Source organism: Pezoporus occidentalis, unplaced genomic scaffold, assembly GCF_034315485.1.
Source record: "Pezoporus occidentalis ecotype Australia unplaced genomic scaffold, CSIRO_AGI_Poc_V1 ctg64, whole genome shotgun sequence".
Classification (NCBI taxonomy): domain Eukaryota; kingdom Metazoa; phylum Chordata; class Aves; order Psittaciformes; family Psittacidae; genus Pezoporus; species Pezoporus occidentalis.
In genome coordinates, this window is record NW_026915987.1 from 2739455 (window position 1) to 2760638 (window position 21184).

General features: G+C 57.0%; 1 protein-coding gene across 4 annotated transcripts in view; it reads left to right on the forward strand.

Moving 5' to 3' along the window:
* WHRN (whirlin) overlaps positions 1 to 17870 on the forward strand; it is a 38758-nt gene extending 20888 nt beyond the window's left edge. The window contains exons 4-13 of one of the 4 annotated variants that reach the window (XM_062640236.1): positions 5541 to 5743; positions 6149 to 6185; positions 7310 to 7522; positions 8025 to 8237; positions 9693 to 9725; positions 12872 to 12943; positions 13277 to 13877; positions 15677 to 15861; positions 16357 to 16479; positions 17139 to 17870. In XM_062640236.1, coding sequence (XP_062496220.1) covers positions 5541 to 5743; positions 6149 to 6185; positions 7310 to 7522; positions 8025 to 8237; positions 9693 to 9725; positions 12872 to 12943; positions 13277 to 13877; positions 15677 to 15861; positions 16357 to 16479; positions 17139 to 17321 — 1863 coding nt within the window. In that variant the 3' untranslated portion in view covers positions 17322 to 17870. The remainder of the gene's footprint in view (positions 1 to 5540; positions 5744 to 6148; positions 6186 to 7309; positions 7523 to 8024; positions 8238 to 9692; positions 9726 to 12871; positions 12944 to 13276; positions 13878 to 15676; positions 15862 to 16356; positions 16480 to 17138) is intronic. The other 3 variants (XM_062640237.1, XM_062640238.1, XM_062640239.1) reach the window with 3 other exon arrangements.
* The last annotated feature ends 3314 nt before the right edge of the window (positions 17871 to 21184 follow it).

Consider the following 21184-nt stretch of genomic DNA (forward strand, 5'->3'; position numbering starts at 1 on the left):
GACACCTTCCACTAGAGCAGCTTGCTCCAAGCCCCTGTGTCCAACCTGGTCTTGAACACTGCCAGGGATGGGGCAGCCACAGCTTCTCTGGGCACCCTGTGCCAGCGCCTCAGCACCCTCACAGGGAAGAGCTTCTGCCTAAGAGCTCATCTCAGTCTCCCCTCTGGCAGGTTAAAGCCATTCCCCTTGGCCTGTCCCTACATCCCTTGTCCCAAGCCCCTCTCCAGCTTTCCTGCAGCCCCTTTAGGCGCTGGAGCTGCTCTAAGGAATCAACCCAATTGTGGTAACATTCAGTGGAAGCTCTAAAACCCACAGAAGTGTTCAGTGCCTGGGAAGTCAACAGGAACTTCCCAGTGACCCAGCAAGGCTGGGTTGAGCTCCCATTGAATGGTACCACAATTCTTCCATTGCAGAGTGCAGTGAATGACCTGGAAATCACATTTACCCACCAGTTCTTCCCTCCTGGTGCTGTCACATCCCTTCCACTATCACCTGGAGCAGCAACCTATGCCCAGCCATCTCCAACAGCTGAGCATTAAACATGGCAGGGGTCGGAACTGGATGAACTTTTAGGTCCCTTCCAAGCCAAACCAGTCTAGGATTTGATGAATCCATGATAAAAGGCCTTTCTTTATCTCCAGACCTCCCAGCAGCTCTAAGCTTACAGCCTGCAGCACACACAAACCCAGGTGGGAAATGGTGCATATCTGAGATCACATCAAGGCTGGCATTCAGGAAAGCTCCATCCTGCTGGCACACACACACACACACACAGGGATGAAGCTGTGTGTGCTGCTGCTGCGACTCCTGTGTGTGCTGGTTTGCAGTGGAACCTTGGCTGTGCTGAGCTCACAGGCGTGGGGTTTGAACCAAGGAAAGCAGCAGAAACAGGGGCTTGGGTCAGTGTGGGAGCAGTAGCCATGAAATGAACAGAAAGAACTGGAGAAAACCAATGCAACCCCTTCTTCTTTTCCTGCCTTTTCAGGGCTGTAGGAGATGGAGCCTGGCACTGGCACAGGGTCTGTGCTGGGGACAAACATCCTGTGACTGTGCAAAGTCACCCATGCAGCACGTGGAGCAGCTCCAGCCAGTCCCACTATTCCCAGCTCTGTTGGGGAGAAACAAATTGTCCTGTGCCTTTTATCATCTCTGTCTTTAATCCTCACGTCCCAGAGCACTGTCCCTGCTGCCTTTCACCGTGACCTTGCACTGACATCCCCAGGAGATGCTGTGTACCCTGGGAGGTGCAGGCAGAGTGGTGCAGGGTGGCCAGCAAGGGGTGACCTATGGTCTGGGAGAGAAGGATGCTCTGCAGGGAGCCCCCAGCATCATCTCTCACTTCTTGGTGCCCTCAGAAACACTCGGCCATCTCCATAGGATGCTCCTTGTCCCTGCTTGCCCAAGTGACCTTCTCCTATGGTAGGGTCCAAAACCCCTGTTGGAGCTTGGAGCAACCAGGCTGGGATTCTCCGATTCTGCCAGACTTTTAGTGAAAACCTTCTTGCATCTGTGGCACCAAATCTGCATTTTTGAATGTTTTAATAACAAGTTCCACGTTTCCCTTAAATTTTGATGAAAGGGCCGTCGATGTGGTGTCGAAAACCAGTCAAAACCAAGGCAGCTTCTCTGAGGCCCAAAAGCTCAGCTGGCTTCTGTCTGCCACAGAACCAGGGTCTGAGCAGTGTGTCGCAGAGGAGACCTAGTCCTGCCGATGCCCGTTTGGGTACCACTGCATCTCCATGGCCACGAGCAGAGCACTTCAGGTGCCAGCAGAGAGCAGGCTGATCTCTGCAGTCAAGCATTAAACATTCATACTCTTGGCCTTGGCTTTCTTCTGTTTATTCATGATGAAACTTCAGGTTCTGTCCCCACTGACATTCACAGCGATGCCAGTGCAGGAGCTGAGCTTGTTCTGCTCATCCCCATTTCTTCCTCCTTCATTCCTTTTGCAGGTCTGTTTTGTCAGGATGTGGGTCTTTAAGCCAATTTCTCCTCTTCTTGACCTTTACATCAGAAATAGCAGATTTCGGGTGGCTTGCTTTGAACAAACAACTCAATATTGAGACGCCAGCACAAAGGCTGGGGTAAAAAGAGGCCGCCGCAATCAGTTTATGCCTATATATACATGAGTGAGTAAAAGAGAGACTGTAAATAGGAAGAGGTGAATGATTTTACGTCATTGGTTTTAGTCACAAAGCTGCCTCTCGAGAAGGGGCTCGTCTTTAGAGGTCTGCACGTAGGCAGGAAGCTATAAAAAGCCTCGTGGCTGCTTCGAGTCTGGGGAATCGGCTGAATAGGGAGCGGTGCAATGAGGATGTGCGTGGTTGCGGTGCGCAGATGGAGCCCGGAGGCGGTGTGGAGTGGTCCTTCAAACCATGTCACCCTGATGGGGGCAGGCGGTGCTTCAATGGGAGGCCAGCACAAACCAGTGCCTGCCCCAGGAGCCAGCCTCCTCTGCTTGTGTGCTTCCATTTCCCATTTGCATCTGCTTTGTTCCACATCCTTGTGCTGCAAGGTTTGGGGAAAAGAACATGTTTTCGACAGCACTGAACCCACTGTTCCCTTGCCTTGCTCCCGCGTAAGGATCCTTCCAACAGGCTGTATTGGCCTCATTGGGTGTGAGTTATCTGCCCCAACCCTGGGGAAGCTGATTATAACCTCTTTAGTTTTCTGCAAGTCTTAATTTGGACATTTCCACTTTTTCTTGCCCATAGTTTCAATTTCTTAAGGTCTCCTTTTGGTAATTCCTTGTGCTAAAGGGAGAATCCTTCCACTTCAGGAGTACCCGTAAGTAATTTAACCTCTCTCCTAGCACATTAGTAGCATTTAATAAGACTCATGCTGGTGCCAAACCATTTGGCATCCCATTAGCCCCGTTATTCCCAGCTCAATTTGGTGTCATTTAGCATTAATTCACTTTGAAAAGCTCTCACCCACTTCTCTGTGTGACTGAATTCCTCCCAGAGCCAATTCTGATCAGTTTAAAGAGACTTCAGGTGCTCACAACGCTTGCCTTGAGCCCATTCGTTTCTCTTGATTGCACCTCCTGTTCTCTCTGGCCCCAGGAAGAGAAGGAGGCGAGGCTGTCATTGGGCTCTGTTGTTTCTGCTTTCTGGTTCTTGTCAGTCGCCTTTCACATGTCCTGTTCAGCCTTTGCCTTTCAGGGTAGATTTTTCCTTAAGAAATGAGAATAATCCCATTTTCAGAGCTGATGCTGTTCCCTTTCCTTTCCTGGCTGTTTTCTGCAGGGAGGGCTCTCGCTGCTGCTGAAGGAAGGCACAAGAAAGCCCAACAATGCTTATTTTGCACATCCTGACTCAAACACAGGTCCTAGGACTAACTCTGAGCCTGCTGCAGAGAATCACAGAAGGGAATCATAGATTCCAGGCAATTTCTCCACCTCTTGTTACATTTCCATCAGGAGCTGGGTGCTCGGGGGCAGGAATGTGCCCACAGCAAATAACGTGCCAGGGTCAACTCTTGCTTTCACAGATGGTTCTTTTGCACCTGTGCAGTTTTGCGTTACCTTCCCAATTGTCCTTGACTTTGGAGGGGTAAGGGGATAAGGAGGGGGGAAGTAATTATTATCTATGTTAATTAGCAAAACCAATCCTTTCCAGCTCCAATAGGAGCCTCTCATCAAGATAGGTAGAGGTGGTCCTGTGCTGGGCACTGTGCTGAGCACAGCTGGAGCCTGAAGGACAGATACGGGTGAAGTAACTTGTCCAGGGGCCCTCTGCTCTCCCTGTTATGGCTTGTCAGGTTCCTTTTGGTCCTCTCTTGAAAGGAGAAACTAAAGGAAGGCTGTTAAATCTGTATAATGTGAACAAAATAAATAAGGACATTTTAATCCCTGATCTGGAAAACTATTAAAGATCCATACTCACAATAATACTATCGAATCGGACTTGGGTTTTCACTGTTTGATGCTGCAGTGAGCCTGATGCTCCTCATTTGAGTAGCAAAATCCACTCCAGCGGATTGCCCAGTGAATCAGAAAGACCTGAGGACTGATTCTTATTGCACTGCATGCGTGTTTCTCGTGGCAGTTGAGGCACTTGAGTCATCTCCTCTCCCTGTAGTGTTGATGCTCAGCAGTTTTCACATTGTCAGCTTAGACCCAACAGAGCTCGCAGGGATGAGGAGTTTGTGGAGTCTGATGATGGGGATGCTCTCATTTGGGTCACTTGTCTTTCCCTGGGCTCCTTCCCGTGTCTTGGTCTCTGTTACCAGCTCAGACTGCCTTTGGCTCCCTTTCTGCACTGGGAGCATGAGAGACTGAGCAGTGCTTGGTGAGGGAAAGCACTGCTCAGCAGCAGTTAACCATCAGTGTGTTATCAGCGTTAGACTACAGCCACAACACAGCACTGCAGCAGCCACTGGGAAGATTAACCCTATCCCAGCCAACATCAGGACACCGCCTTTGCTGGAGCAGTCATGGAATCACAGAATGGTTTTCTCTTGGGTTGGAAAGGACCTTAAAATCATCGATTTCCAGCCCCCCTGCCATGGGCAGGCGGTGGATCCCGGGTGCTTTATGCTGGTGGTGCTCCTGGTGTTCGCCTTCACCCCAGCAAAGTCCTGGGTAGCACTGGTGAAAATTGGGTGACAGCAGTCACAGCCACCCCATAGACTTGGCTTCTCCCTGGAGTAAGGGAACTAATCCCAGTCCAGGAGTGAGCTGAGAGGATGGTGTTGACTCTCCATGTAGTTCTATTAGACTTAGGAATTCTCTCCATTCCCTCTCATCTCCTCCTCCGAGAGGGAGGTGAGGGACTTAACTGATGCCTCATTCTGTTTGCACTGCAGCACAAAGGGAATAAAACAGTTTTGACAGAGCTGAACAGAGCCTGTGCTTGAGCAAAGCTATGGAAGAGCAGTTTCAAAGAGGTGGCTGTGAGGAGCAGGTTGAATTGTGCTACGGGAGCGAGGAGGGCTGGCACTGAGAGCCCTAGAACAAAGGGAAAGAGGACATGGGGTGCTCTATGGGTGCTGTGTCCTGAGTGTGGCCAGGCTGTCAGGGAAGGCCCCACTGCAACATGAAAGCTCTTGGGAGGAGCTGGGAAGGAAATAGGAGGAGAGATGAAATCCAGCTCTCTCAGCTCCTACAGTACTGCTTGGAGGCTGAGGTGGGACACTCGAGTTGAACCCTCCCTCCGGCACACAGAGACCTGGGTTTGGGGCTTCCACAGATGGTCCCTGGCCTCCCACATCGACAGGAGGGGTTGGGGCTGGAGGATGAGATGTTCTCTGGGCGTTGTTACAACCAAACATCTGTAGATCCAGTTAATGGGGGAGACTGGGCAGACTGGTCTGGTTTGGGATCCTTCATAGGCTCCTCCAGGCTTCACTGGTCAGCTCGAGTGCTTGGTCTCCAGCCACCAGCACTTGGCCCATCTCCCTCACTGGTCCCCCAGTTGCTGTGTCCCCAGTTGGAGGTGGGATGGACGGAGCAGCTCCTCCCTGGTGGGATTGGAAGCCATATCCCTAGCAGGAAAGCCCCCAGGCCATGGCAGCCTCACCGCATCCTCACTCCGCAGGTTGGAGACCAGATCCTGGAGGTGAACGGGAGGAGCTTCCTCAGCATCCCCCATGACGAGGCCGTGAAGCTGCTCAAGTCTTCCCGGCACCTCATCATGACGGTGAAGGACATCGGGAGGCTGCCCCATGCCCGCACCACCGTGGATGAGACAAGGTGGATAGCGAGCTCCCAGGTGGGGGACACCCTCGTCACCTCAGCAGGGTACGTGCTTGGTGCACCCCATGCAGGTTGGTTATCAACACAGAGCTCCTCTGTGGTGGACACAGTCACCAAGGGGTGCGTGGAGCCCCCGGACCTGGAATGTACTGGGTAATGTGGAGCTCCAGTACCCGGAATGGTGGCAGCCATATGCGATGCAATGTGCGTGGGCACCCTGTCCATGGGAGCACCGTGGCTTCTCAGGCATGTGGCGCCCATGTGTGGGGCTTAGGAGACAGCATCTCTGGCCTGGAAGGCAGATCAGGGCTTTAGAGCACACTGCTGCCCCTTCCCTGTTCCCTTACGGGCACAGAGAGGGGAGAACATCACAGGTCTGGAGCCAGGCTCAATGCAGTGAGTGATGGGCACGCTCCGCTCGGTGCTAACTGCTCTTCTCCCTCCTCGCAGGGCAGTGGGTGACCGTGCTGCGGAGGTGACAGCCAGGGTAAGAGATACAAGTCCTTCCTGGTACCTTGGCAAAAGAAATCACCGTTCTTGTCCCATGTTTTCCATGGGAGGGAGGGATTTGTGTTCCTGGCTTGAAAGGGATGCTGGTGCTATGAGGTTTAACTGGCTCAAGCCTTTCTCCTCCCCACCTCATGTTGCCAGCTGTGTTTCTACAAGCAGTGCCATGACCCCCTCTCCTGTGCCACTGGTGGGTCTGCAGCACATCTTGTGCCTCCAGCCTGAGAATGGTCACATTGACAGGCAAGGACCCCTGCACCCCACAGAGGTGACTCTGATGCCTTCTGCCTGGCGGCTGCCTCTGGGCCCTGCCAGCTCCTGGGGTCATTCCCGCCTGGAAGCAGAGCTGCAATGCCAGCAGGGCTTCTCTCAGCACCTCCTCGCAGAGCTCCTGTCTTTGAAATGGAAATGCAGCAGCGAGGTTTCACAGGTGGCTCTCAGTGATAACAGCTCTGTGCTGTTCCGTGCCTTGTTCACTCCTTGCAGCGTGTCCAGGATAGTCAGGGTCTTGGCTCCGTAACCCTCTGTGGGCTCTGCCAGCACTACCTGGGAGGGGAGCAGCAAGGACCTCCCCTTAGAAACCCCTCTCCAAGGCAGAAGCCTTTCATCCGCAGCCTGGTTTGTCTCTCCCTTTGGTTCCCAGTAGCTCTTTCTTCACCAGGCTCTGCTTTGAGCTTGCAGCGGGGGTAAATGTGCCTTTTCCACAAGGTGGGAAGCTTGCCTTTCCTCCTGGCCCCATTTCCCCAGCTCTGCCAGGAAGGGAATGCAGCCTGCTATTGAATCAAGAGCTGGCCAAGGGACAGCTTGTGAGCAGAGCCCTGAAGCTGCTTTGGTTATTCTGCATAAACTGGCTCTGGAGTTACAGGGACAAGTGACACTGAGCGAGCAGCTATGCTGGTGAAGCCTTGTGGACACCTCCCTCTGGTCATTTTGGAAGCATTCCCCTTCCATTCCCTTTGGTACAGGCAGTTGGGTGAGAGCATCAGCCTGTAATGCTAGGATAGGGCTGGCAGCAGAGCCCAGGGCGAGGGGCTGTCCCCGCTTCCCTCCTTTCAGCTGATTCCCTGGCATCCCAAGCCAAAGCCTCTCTCCTGTCTCCCGCAGCCCGTGTTCTATCGGGGCCTGGCCGGCTCGCAGGTGACACTGAGCACCATGGTGAACCAGACCCGTGTCATGCTGGAGGAGCAGGCGCGGCACCTCCTCAACGAGCAGGAGCGGGCCACCATGGGCTACTACCTCGATGAGTACAAGGAAGGCAACATCTCCGTGGATGCGCTGGTCATGGCGCTCTTCGAGCTACTCAACACACACGCTAAGGTGAGGCCCTCACCGTGCTCCGGGATGGTTCCTTGTTCCTGGTGGACTGAGCAGAGCCATTGGCACAGCAGATAAGTCTCCAAGGTTGTCTGCTCAGGGACAGTGGTGAGGGTGGAAGGCAAAATCCAGATGTAGGGCACTATTTGGGTTAGGGGCTGGTGTTTAGTAGCAGAGGAGCTTCTGGTAAAGGTTAGGACCAAACCTCGTCATGCACTACGTGGAATGGGTTGGGTTGTGTTGGAAGGGACCTTAAAGCTCCTCCAGCTCCAACCCCTGCCACGGGCAGGGACACCTTCCACTAGAGCAGCTTGCTCCAAGCCCCCGTGTCCAACCTGGCCTTGAACACTGCCAGGGATGGGGCAGCCACAGCTTCTCTGGGCACCCTGTGCCAGCGCCTCACCAAAGGCTCCATTACCTGCCAGCACATCCCGTTGCCCCTGGTGGGCAGTGTGGGAGGCCTCCCGTGCTCCAACCTGTCCCTGGTGCCTGTCTCCTGGCGCAGTTCTCGCTGCTTTCGGACGTGCGCGGCGTCATCTCCCCACAAGACCTCGACCGCTTCGACAACCTGGTGCTGAAGAGGGAGATCGAGTGCATGAAGGCACGGCAGCCCTCGGGGCCCTCCCTGGCCACCGACTCCTACTCCATGATGTCCTACAGCGACACCGTCTCCTCCTCCAGCAGCCACTTCACTGCCACCACCGTCAGCTCAGCGCGGGTGAGTCCCTGCAGCCCCCCCATACCCCTGCGGGGCTGGAAAGGCATTCCACCTGCAGGAGAAATGGTGGATTCCTTCCCTGATGCATTCCCCAGAGCTTACCCGGGTGCAACAGTGTGACCTGTAGGTGCATTGGATGGTGCCAGGACATGTGCTTGGTATCTCCGTGCTCCTGAGACTGTGACTGTCCTCTGCACGGGGGCTTGACCTGGTGCTGTCGCTTTGTCCCCTGTGCAATGCAAGCTGCATCCACACAGGGATCTCAGTGAGTTGTCCCTCTGTGCCTGCTACTATCCACCAGCTCTAGTGCCTGAATCACCTCCTTAAAGATGTTTGCTGCCTTCTCTGCATCCTGGCAGGGACCTCGGTGGCCTGAGCAAGCCCCTGCCCACTCTCCAGCACTGAGTGGCAGCTCTCCCACGTCTCCCTTCACTGCATGCACCCTCTGAGTTCCTGTAATCGCCTCCAAGTGCACGTTAATCTCCTGGCCATCAAATGCCTTTCACCATAAATGCATCAGCAGCCTTGGAATTGAAAACCTTCCTGAAAGGAGCAGATGCCAAGAGGCTTTCTGCTGGTTGGGTACAAGGAAACCAGCCCATGGCCAGGGAGAGTGGGAATGTGGTGCAAAAGGTGCAGGCAGGGTGGGAGTTGGGGGCATTCCTGGGCTGTCCCTGCCTGCATTGGTCAGTCCAGCATCCCAAGAGGCCTCAGAGAGCTTCAGAGCATCAAAGCTGGGCTTTTGTCCCATTGACTTCACAAGGCCCATAGGAAAGCCGTGTGCTCTGTTCACAATGGGTTACAGTGAGATGCTTTCTGGATCAAGAAAATCAAAGGTCTTGTTCCTGCTCCATGACACCAAGCGTGGCTGCTTGGCCTGGTGTGTGAGCCATGCTCCAGCCCTGCCTGGCACGTGAGCTGAGGTCAGGGATGGAGACCAGGATGCTGTGCTGGCATAAAGAGCGTGTGTACACTGCTTTAAGGGCTTCCTTCAATCATCCCTCAAAGAGAGTCATAGAACAGTATGGGTGTCCCTTGGTCTCACTCCAGGTCCTCCCTGGCCATGGGGCACCTCTTTCCATGGGTGTGGAAACGTGCCCTGCTCCAAGCTCTGCCTGGGGTGTTGGGAATGCTAACACATGAGGTGGTTGTCACCGCTGCTGCTGGAACAAGTGCCAAGCAGAGAGCATCACGGTGGATGGATGCTTGTCTTAGCTAGCAGGAGACATGAGGGGCAGAGCTCCCGAATGGTTTCTTCTGCCCTGAGCTCTTGCTGCTCTCCCTGCCCAGCACTGGCTACAGCTGGATGTGGATCCTGCAGGATGGGTTTGGAGGGAGGAGGGATGCCTTGTGCTGGGTTTGCTTGTCTCCCTCACTGGTCCTGCACCCCACTGATGGTCTGTTTTGCTTTTGTGCTTGTTTCAATCTGCTTCCCCCCCCCCCGCACGTCCCCAGGAGCGGCTCTTGTGGCTCATAGACCTGATGGAGGTAGGGGCTGCTGGAGCGCTGTGGTTGCCATAGCAGAGGGGATGAGTGTGTGTGTGGATGGGTGCCGGGAGGGAACAGGCTGTGCAGGGACCAGCATGTCAACAGGGACCGCATGAACAGCGCCTTGATTCATCCCTTAGCCCTGTTGAGCCATTCCAGTCCCTTTGCTCCAGCACAGCTTAAGGCCTTGGTGCTGCAGAGCACACAAGACTCAGCTCTGAGCCAGACCCAGTGTTCTGGTTGCACTGGGGCCCTGTGTGTCACTGCCAGCTCAAGGATGGGCTGATTTTAGGGCCAGCAGCGTTGATGGACCCCACACTGGCCCTGCTGTTGCTGCCTGCCTCTACCTGCTGCTCTGATGCCTTGCTGTATGGGCACCCTGGCTAAATACCAGCAGGATGGTCACATCCTGTCACAGAATCCCAGCCTGGTTGGGGTTGGGAGGGACCTTAAAGCTCATCCAGTTCCAACCCCCTCTGGAAACAGCAGTGCTCCACACGGGGATGCTGTGGTGTTCCCAGATGGAGTTTATCACAGGCACCCTCACTGTGGTACACAGAGTTCTTCGCCTCTGTGACAACTGAGTTGTAGCAGCAATGATCAGGTGCAAGCTGTCGATGAGAGCAGGATGTTTGTCATTGCTCACAGGCCAGGCAGCACTTCTTGGGCACTGCCTCCTGCCCAGTCCTCGTTGTTAGCATTACCCCCAGCAAAGATACTGCCATCGGAACGTGCCTTCTCCTCCACGGGCCTTATCCCACAGGCTCTGCCTTGCTTCCAGCTCCCTGAAGTTGCAGGATTGGGCCCCAGGAGGTAACCCAGTTTTGTTGCTAAACCCTTGTCTGTCTGTGGTCTCTTTGGTCTCTGTGCCACAAGAAGTACAAGTAAGGAGAGGCTGGCACTGAGCTGTCCCTGTCCCTCGGCAGTGAATCTCAAGCACAGGAATGCACAGCCTCTTTGGCAGGTGATCTCTGTGTCCCCATAGGGAGAGCAGAACGAGAGCAGAGGAACAGGGGGCATCTTCCTCACCAATCTCCTGTTATTGCTGCTCCAGCTCCTGGTGTCCTCTGACCCCTCCAGGACAGGCACAGCCATCCCATGTGGAGGGTTCTCATGTGCTTGGCACGATCCTCTCAGGCAGCGAGGTTAGAGACAGGGTGAAGCCACCACGTGGGTGCCATTGTCACCCTCAGAGCCCCCAGAGTCAGGTCTCTGTGCTCAGGCTGGGGCAGGGAAGGGGCTCTGGGGCTCCTCCAGCCCTGTGGATCCATTCTGGGATGGGAGAGGGAAGGGGAGAGCGGAGGGGAGCTGGGCATGGAATGGTGCTGTCATTCCAAAGCAAACCCTGCAGGGTTCAGGCTGAGTGGCTCTGCAAAGATCTCATTAGCAGTAAGTGGAAAATAAGGGATTCCTTTGGAGCTGTGAAGTTAATGAAAGGTTGGGTTGTATTCCCCAAGGAGCTGGGAGCTCTTCCATCACTTAAGCAGTGAATGGAAACTGGCTGGCTGAATCAAAGATGCTGACAGATGCTTTCCAGCTCCATCCCTCCTGCCCTGGGCTCCGGGATAGTAAGGGCCAAGGATTTCCATCTGAGGGGCTGGAAGAGCCTCACCTGCCTCCAGTTTCCATAAGAAACTGGAAAACAGGTTGGGTAAAGGAGCAGCATCGGTGGGAGGGAGCAGCCTCCTCAATAATCACCTCTCAGAGCAGTGGCACTGTAGCTCCAATGGCTCTTCCAAGGGAAATCCAAGCAAGCTGTCTTAAAATAGCCAATGCATGAAAGCAAATGTGCTCAGCTTAAAAGCCATTGCACTGGGTAGCCCGGAGCAGTTGCTGTTAGATTGCTCAGCGTGGGGAGAGGAGAACCTGCTGCTTGCACAGGTCAGTGCCAGTGTCCCTGGGTGCTGAGGGAGGACAGAGCCAGGGCTGGGACACAACACATGGTGGATACTGGATGGAATCAGCCTTGGCCAGAGGAAAGAGTTTTCCCAAGCTCAGGCTTCACCTGTCGCTCTCCAAACAAGCCTTTTCCTTCAGTTCTCATTCTCCAGGGCTCTCTCCGAAGCCAGGGAGCTCCAAGTACTTCCCATCGGTGGTTTTGCTGCTTCTCTAATGCTCTTCTTTGTCTCCCGTGTCTATTCTGGGATGCTGACATCTCACGGCACGGCAGCAGGCTCCAGCAGATGGGGGCATGCAGCTGCAGCAGCGGCTCAGCTGATCCCTTGTTTACCCTGCAGTGAATAACACACGGTTGAAAACAAACTGTACCCATCCCATTCCAGCGCCAGGGAGCAAACAGCCCTGGGAACACGATGGGAATGATGCGCAGCACCGCTCCAGATTGGGAAGTGCTGTGGGAGAAGGATGCTGAGCATGGATTTGCTCGTCCAGGGCCTTGCAGGGGAACCAGATGGAGCTGGGGATGGCAAAGGCAGCAGCAGAGCCTGGCTCTGGGCTAAAGTCAGGAGGAGCTGGGTTCAGCCCTGGCTGCACACCCTATGTCCTCCCATCCCTGCTGGTGCTCAGCCAAGGTGCCTGTTTGCTCTGCTTGACCACATCCGTGTCCTCTCCTTGGGTCCATCCTGCTGACAACTGCCCCTGCACAGGCAGACTGACAGATTCCCATTGCCCACCTTGCTTGCTGGAGCTGGGATGAGTTTGGAGCTGTGTTGGGACATTGCCTATTGCCTCCTAAAGGGAAAGCAGTGACAGCAGGTTCTGCTTGCATCTCACTGCTCTGGTTTGCAAGGGAGGGAGGTTTTACACTTGTCTCTTACCCTTATCCCAGCAAAGATGCAGGTATTGGACCTGCCGGGTCCAAACCAAACAGGAGGAGCTGAGGTTTGGATTAAGAGGAGCACATCCTCCTTTTGCAGGTTCACAGCATGCTTTGAGCACGCTTCCTAGCTTGGGAGAGCCTGTATCCCAACAAAGCTGCTTTGCTTTGGATCCCAGCACAGTTGCTTTGCTCAGATGATGTGTGGGTCTGCAGGGAACCTCGAAGGAAACAGAACCCTTTGGGTGAAAGACTGGCCTTGCATGGGGGAGTTGGGTGAGCACCCTGCATGGTCCCCATTGGGCTGGCGCTGTGCTGGGTGCTCAGTGCTGCTCTAACCTCGTTTTCTCTTCCTCCTTTGCCCTCTCAGAACACGTCGGAGTTGGAGGGAGGTGGAGATGGCCACCAGAGCAGCATCAACACCCTGCCGGATGTCTCCCTGGTAAGGCATCAGACTGGAGATGGAGGTAAAATGGTGATGCTGAGATTTGCCTCCATTCTGTAGCTCTTTGCTTAATCAACACCCCATGGGTGTTATTGAAGCAACTTAATCAGACCGGTTTGGAAGGATTCTGGCTGGGTAGCATCTGTGTAGAGCAGAAGTTGGGTGGTTTGTGCTCCGATCACCCTCATTTGTGAGTTACGTTCCTGTCAATAAGGTCAGGAAGGTGTTTCTGTGGAAGTCAGCTCATTTCTGCCATCATCACCATGAGAAGGCAGACAGAGGTGGCTCTGAGCCTGGGGAACGTCCTAAACAGTGTCCTTGCTTTGGCAGGATGACCTCTCCTCCTTCCCAGATGAACCACCCAACTTCAAGCCTCCACCTCCTCCTTCAGCCCCGCAGATGCTTCAGGCCCCATCCTCTGACCAGCACAGGACCCAAGGGAAGGACAAGCCCAAGCGCCCTTCCTCCGAGTCCTCCCAGTCAGGCCTCTTCTTCATGGCCCCCCGGCACCCCACACCCCCCCCCAGTCACCCCGAGAAGGACACGGTCAGCATCACCTCCACAGCCACCGCATCCACCGAGGAGTCAGCCCCAAGCCCCATCTATGCCACCATCTCCCCAGCCCCGCACAGCGCCAGGAGGCAGATGGATGCTCAGCTCTCCTTGGTCAGCCAGCATCACATCGGGCCCTTCCCCAGGGTCCAGTCCCCGACCAGACTGAAGAGCCTATCCCCGGAGGCGCCTGCATCTGGTGGGCTTCAGAGCCCCCCTTCCCCATCGCCTCCTCCTCCTCCATCCCACCCGGCACCCCCTCCTCCGGACAAGGGCAGCCCCCAGGCTGTGGCCAACCAGCACTTCATCATGGTGGAGGTGCACCAGCCCAACAGCGAGCCTGACGTCAATGAAGTGAGGCCCCTGCCCCAGGCCAGAGGTGGGTGATGTGTTATCAGCCATGGGGTGACAAAGTGAACCCTCTCGGGGGTGCTCCTCAAGAGAGAAGTGACAGCTGTTAAGGGCAGGAAGGGGCTGGAGGGTAAGACCTGCATCAGACTGCTGGAGTGTGAGGCTTGGTTGAAGGGCTTCCCCAGTCTCAGTGGGAATGGGGGCTTCCAGCACATGCTGGTGAAGAGCTCTAGGGGAAAACATTCCCATTTTGGTTCAAACTCCTGGTCAGTAGGGTGGGGGGAAAGCTTCAGAGCCTGGATCAGTGCTGCCGTGCCCTGTTCTTTGGTTTGCTTTTCATCATAGATGAGTTTCATTCAGAAAACAGCTTGTGGAGTCAGAGAATCCCAGCCTGGTTTGGGTTGAAGGGACCTTAAAGCTCACTCAGCTCCAACCCCTGCCACGGGCAGGGACACCTTCCACTAGAGCAGCTTGCTCCAAGCCCCTGTGTCCAACCTGCCCTTGAACACTGCCAGGGATGGGGCAGCCACAGCTTCTCTGGGCACCCTGTGCCAGCGCCTCAGCACCCTCCCAGGGAAGAGCTTCTGCCTAAGAGCTCAGCTCAGTCTCCCCTCGGGCAGGTTAAAGCCATTCCCCTTGGCCTGTCCCTACATCCCTTGTCCCAAGCCCCTCTCCAGGTTTCCTGCAGCCCCTTCAGGCACTGGAGCTGCTCTCAGGTCTCCCCTTCAGGAGCCTTCTCTTCTCCAGGCTGCCCCAGCCCAGCTCTCTCAGCCTGGCTCCAGAGCAGAGCTGCTCCAGCCCTCGCAGCACCTTCAGGACGGGCCGGTCCTGCCCCCCATGGCTCTGCCTGCGCTGGGGCGGGGGCTGCGGTACCCCGGCAATGTCCCGTTCCCGTCCGTGCTCGGGGAGCGGTGCCGGTGACGTTGTCGCCCTCCTGTGGCGCCGTCCTCCCACTGCAGCTCATTCACCTCGGGGCTGTGGATGGGGCCGAGGGACCCGCTCCGGGCTGAGCGGGGTCGGGTTCTGCCCGCAGGGTGTCAGCGGTGTGAGCCCAGCTCCGCCAAGCCCCGGGAGATGTCCCGCACCCGCTGCCCTCTCTGCGGTGCTGCCAGACCTTGCTCCCTGGTGCTCATCTCCATCTGCACCCACACTTCATCCTGAGGGGAGAAAGCTCCTACCTGGCAGCTCCTCTTTGCTCCGGCCTGTCCCCATCTCCTCCCAAACCCTGGTATGGAGCATGGGCCGTCTCCAGCCTCCTCCAGCAGCATCCCTAAACCCATCACCCCCTCATTCCATCCCAGTTCAGGATTTGGGCTGGATCCTTGAGGCCCTTTGTTCCTTGGCACTCTCTGTGCGCAGCACTGCTGTTATCATAGGATCCCAGCCTGGTTTGGGTTGGAAGGGACCTTAAAGCTCCTCCAGCTCCAACCCCTGCCACGGGCAGGGACACCTTCCACTAGAGCAGCTTGCTCCAAGCCCCTGTGTCCAACCTGGCCTTGAACACTGCCAGGGATGGGGCAGCCACAGCTTCTCTGGGCACCCTGTGCCAGCGCCTCAGCACCCTCCCAGGGAAGAGCTTCTGCCTTAGATCTAACCTGAACTTGCCCTGTTCCAGTCTGAACCCATCACCCTTTGTCCCGTCGCTACAGCTCCTGATGAAGAGTCCCTCTCCAGCGTCCTTGTAGCCCCCTTCAGACACTGGAAGCTTGGGAACGTCCCTCCAAAGTCCAGGTCTAAATCCCAAGGGCCCTGCCCAGTGCTGGGAGCGGTTGGGATGTCCCTGCCCTGGGGACATCCTAACCCCACAACCTGCCTGGTGTCCCGCAGCCTCCACGCTGTCGCAGCTCTCGGACAGCGGGCAGACGCTGAGCGAGGACAGTGGGGTGGACATCGGCGACGTGGAGCTGAGCAGCAGGGACAAGGGCCAGCAGCTCCTCTCTGGGAAGAGCCGAAGCCTCCAGGAGGCCCGGAGCAGTGATGGGGCAGCAGAAGGAGCCTCCAAGCCGGTGAGGGTGGGTGCCCGTGGATGCTGGTGCAGGCGGTGGGAGGTGGGCATCGGGGTTGCCCCTGCCATAGGCAGCACCCCCTCTTCTGTGCTTCCATGCACAGATGTGCACATGGAATGTCGGGAGTCAAAGAGCATCTGCAGGTGGTCTGTCTGTGCCTCTCCTGTGAGCCTTCCTTGGGGTGACCCTGCTTGTCGTGGGGTGACCCTGGGCAGGATGGGAAGGGACAGGGGTGCCTATGGGGTGCTGGCAAGGGCAGGTGGGAGTACAGCAGCCATGGGGAAAACCACCCCATCCCCAGAGTAGAAGCCTCCGTCTCCATCACATCTCCATCCCCTGCGAGGGGCATCCTTGGGATTGGGGATGATCCATTCCATCCCCAACCCATCCCAATTCCATCCGTATCCCACCCCCTGCTAGGGCCATCCTGGGGACTGGGGATGCTCCATCCCACCCCATGGGTCCTGGTCCCCCTCAGCAGCACTGCCCATCTCTCCCCAGCCAGGGCTGCTGGAGCCCACATCCTGCCTGATCCGTGTATCCAAGAGTGCTCCGACCCTGGGCATCGCCATCGAGGGGGGAGCGAACACGCGGCAGCCGCTGCCCCGCATCGTCACCATCCAGGTAGGACTCAGTGCACATCCTGCACATCCCTCTCCTCCCGAGCACCCTCTGGGGAAGGAATTGTTCCTCAGCTCCATCTAAACCTCCCCTGGCGCAGCTTGAGGCTGTTTCCTCTTGTCCCATCCCTTGTTCCTTGGGAGAAGGGGGGATTTTGGAGGTGTGCTTCCCCCCCAGAGCATCTTCCCTTGTTGTCAGCATCATTCTGCTGCAGGGGAGGTGCTGAGGGTTGCATTGGTGTCCCATGGAGCATCCCATATCGTAGAGCATGGCCTGGGAGATAAGGGTTTGCTGTGGATCCAGAGGGGGTCTGGCAGCCCCGAAAGCTTGGCTCTGGTGTCTCCAGATGGCTGGAAGCTCCCTTTTCCTGCTCAGATAGAGGGCTGGGAGAGGGGGAATGATGGGGGATAGCTGGGGTGGATGCATGGCTGGGAACAGCAGCTTCCTCTGCTGCTCACTTGGGGCAAAACTCAAGTCATTGACAGCAAAGCAAAGCAGAGCCAACTCCACCTTGGTTCTTCTTGGCCATTCCACTGGGACAAGCAAAACGGGAGCCGAATTTATCCCCTCTTTCGGAAACATGAAATGTTTCTCCTTTCCCCCCCCAAAACATCCCTGGGATTGGGGAATGGGATCAGGATCTCTCCACCTCTATCCTGCAGCGCGGGGGCTCAGCACACAACTGTGGGAAGCTGAAGGTGGGCCACGTCATCCTGGAGGTGAACGGCACGGGGCTGCGGGGCAAGGAGCACCGGGAAGCCGCGCGCATCATCGCCGAGGCCTTTAAGCTGAAGGAAAAGGACTACATTGATTTCTTGGTCACAGAATTCAACGTCGCCCTTTAGGGATCCAGGCTTTGGGATGGGGAGCATCCCGAATAGGAGCGGAAGGCAGCGCCGAGGCGGGAAAGCTGCATTCCCACCCCGCGGAGCCCTCTCCCGCTGCGCCATCCCGCACGCACAGACACCCCCCAGCTTGTCCCCAAGTGTCCCCTCTCCTGCTGCAGACTCATGCCTGGGTAGGGCAGGCTGCGAACGGGCAGAAATCAGTGCACATCCCATAATGTCTCTTGGATCGGGGTGGGGGGCGCTGCCCTTTGGGAGTATCCTCTGGTTCTCCAGGGTGGGAGTGGGGCAGGAGGGCAGGGGAAGGGCCGGGTGTCCCCGCTGCCATGTGAGTGCCACACAAAGCACAAGGTGGGCCCGCGGCTCCGGCTGGAGGGGGTTTGGGTGGTCCCTGCTCCCTCGGGTGCTGGCCCAGGCGGGTGGCACAGCCATAGGTGGGGATGCAGAGGGAGCAACCGGAGGCCTTGTAAATCGCTGGCAGAATCCTTGTGTTTCTATAGACAGAGCTTGTGCTTTAATTTTTCAATAAACCGATCAGGATAGACAAAGGCTGGGATTGCGGGATTCCTCCGGGCTGGAAAAGGGGGGCAGGAAGGGAATGGACAGGGCTGGCTATGGCGTGCTGGCAAGGGCAGGTGGGAGTGTGTTAGCCATAGAGAAAACTGCGCCATCCCCAGAAAGGGGTGCTCCCTCCCCATCTCCTGCCAAGGGCCATCCCAGCCATTGGGGGTGCTCCCATCCCGTCTCATCCCCTGTCCGGGCCATGCTGGGAAATAGGGATGCTCCATCCTACCCCTATACCTATCCCACCCCCTGCCCGGGCCATCCCAGGCATTGCGGGTGCTCCATCCCATCCCATCCCGCCCTATTCCCATTCCCATCCTGCCCTATTCCCATTCCCATCCCGCCCTATTCCCATTCCCATCCTCATCCCCTCCAGAGCCGTCCCGGGGCGGGTGCAGGAGTTCCCCACCAGGGGGTGCCGGCGCTGCATAAATTATGATAATGACAGCCCCTCTGATTGGTCTCCCGCCGCGGGCTATGCAAATACAGGGGAGGGCGGGGTTTATGCTAACGACTTCCCATTTCTTGCTCTGCGGCGCTCTCCGATTGGCGAGTAGCCGTCGGTATGCTAATGAGGGCGGAGGCCCCGCCCCGCCGCCGCCGGCGGCCCGCGCTATTGTCCCGCGGGGCGGGGCAGGGGGGAGCTGCGGCGGGACCGGGGCCGTGATCGCGATCGTAGTCGCGATAGTGATCGCGGTGCGGAGCCGCCCCGCATCGGGCGAGGAGCCGGCGGCCGGGCCCTCCCTGCAGGTGAGCAGCCGCGGGGCGGTGGTGCTCCTCCAGCGGTGCCCAGATGTGCTCCCCACATGCGTTCGGGGGGGCCGGGGCAGGGCGATGGGGCTGGCGCCGCTGCTCGATGTGCTCGCTCTGATCCCTGCGAGGCTCCTTCCGCAGCTGGAGGGAAAGAGAGGACCCCCGGGCACCGCTGGGATCACAGCTGGATGCGCAGCTGGGGGCCGCGGGGATGGGCCCGTCCCGGGGGGCCGCATCCTGCAGTCCTCGGCGCTCCTGAGCCCGGCTAGGGGTCCCTGGGCGGAGCGGGGGATCCCAAGCCGAGGGGATGCACCCGGAGAATGCGGGTCATGCCTAGTGGGAGGTGTCCCTGCCCGTGGCAGGGGTTGGGACTGGATGGGCTTTAGGGTCCCTTCCAACCCAAACCAGGCTGGGATTTCGTGCCGCTGCGCCGCTTCTGCCCACGTTGTCCCCAGGCCACCGGAGCCTTGGTGGCCCTTGGGAAACTTGTCAGAACTCTTCTTATTCCGGTGCTGCCTCCCCGCCCAGGGCAGGCTCTGCCGCCCGCAGGGTTCCGGAGCCTTGCGGAGGGTTTCATCAGGCTGCGAAGGGCGGCGCGGAGCCGTGGCCGGGGCTCACTCGCACGGAGGCTGCGGGATGCGAGGCCGTGCCGCTGCCTGCGGCTCCTGCGAGGAAGTGGCCGCTGCCTCCAGCTTCAGTTCCTTGTTTTACTTAAAGGGCAGCTCTGTTCCGGGGGGTGCCGGCAGCGGGGCCCGGGTTTCTGTGGCTCTGCAGCAGCCATCCGGGCAGGGATGTTTAAAGGACCCCTTGGAGAGCGCCCAAATCCAGCTAATACGGGATCTCTGCTGCCGGCTCTTTCCAGACAGGGATTAAGGCCGCCCTTTGCAAGGCATTACTGCCATCAGCAGCCCCCAGCTCCTGTATATAAGGAGAGGTTCAGCCCTGGATCTTGCCAGGCTATGCCATGGGGACAAGGCTGTTCCTATTGAGGACAGGACCGCGTGTTGGGGACAGGAGGGTTCGTGGAGCAGGCAGGAGGTGGGAAAGAACCGCGGGGCTTTGCTTCTGTGGAAGTGATGGAGAGATGCTGTTTCCACAGGGATTTGGTGCCTCTCCGTGGGGATCTGCTGGTGTGGAGGAGCTGGAGGGGTCTGGCCCCTCCAGGCAGAGGAATGGGGTGACCCATGGGGTTTAGAGCAGTGGTGCAGTAACAGGCACATGTGCTTTCAGAGGACAGAGAGGGTTTGTGAGGCTCTTCCTCACTAGGATGGATTCTCCCATACTAAGCAAGCAGCCTCTCTGCCCTCTTTCATGCTCATAAACCAGGAACGAACTTGGAAAGGGTTTTTAAACCAGGAATTCCTCCCTCCTGGAGTGCCAAACTTCATCCTGAGGCTGTTGTTCTGGCTTCCTTCAACCCACCAAAGGAGATGCTTTGGGTGGCAGCATGGATGTGTCTTAGATAAAAAGGGAGCTGAGGAGGGGAAGGGGAGCATGGAGATGCTAAAGGAGACCCGTGGGAGGTTGAATGCTGTCTGGAATTGAGTTTTGGATGGGAATGGGTGGTTTAGGAGACTAAAATAGCCATTGCTTGCCTTGGGGGGAGGAGGTAAAGCCTGTTTTGGGGTTCAACAGGGGGCTTTAACCCCCTCCTAGAGCAAGGGATGTCTATTTTAGGGCATAGGGATTATCATTCCCCATTGCCATGTGGATGGAAGTGGGCATTAGCACCCCCCCAATCCATCCGCACCACCCAGGGTTGACAAGGCAGCAAAGGCAGAGTGACAGCCCTGTCTCCCCCCTTCCATGGCACCGAGCAAGCCCCGAGGCTGAGGATGTGACAGTCTCCTCGGCTTGTCACCACTAATGAAGCCAGGAGCCCTGATGGGGCTGTGTGCGCTCTGCATCACACATAGAATGAGTTGGAATTTCTCAGCCTTCATCAGTCCCATGGGATTGGAGTGGTAGAGGTTGAAGATGCCTAAAGAGGAGCAGGGATTAAGAGGTGAGGGCAGGGATGGGCAGAGGTAACCCCTCCTGCCTGCTGGGTGTGCTGAGACCTGGCAGCACTCAGCACTTCCAGTGCCTCAAGGGGCTACCAGGGAAGCTGGAGAGGGGCTTTGGACAAGGGCCTGTAGGGACAGGCCAAGGAGAACGGCTTTAACCTGCCAGGGGGGAGACTGAGATGAGCTCTTAGGCAGAAGCTCTTCCCTGTGAGGGTGCTGAGGCGCTGGCACAGGGTGCCCAGAGAAGCTGTGGCTGCCCCATCCCTGGCAGTGTTCAAGGCCAGGTTGGACACAGGGGCTTGGAGCAAGCTGCTCTAGTGGAAGGTGTCCCTGCCCGTGGCAGGGGTTGGAACTGGAGGAGCTCTGGGGTCCCTTCCAACCCAAACCAGGCCGGGATTCTGTGATCACCCTATTGCAAAATCCTGGCTTTCCCAGAGCAAGATACACAAACAAACACGCTTGGATTGTTTGCATTCACTTTGTGGCTCCTGACAACACTTGTCCGCCTTTTCTGTGTTACCATAACAGCGCCCAACAAGA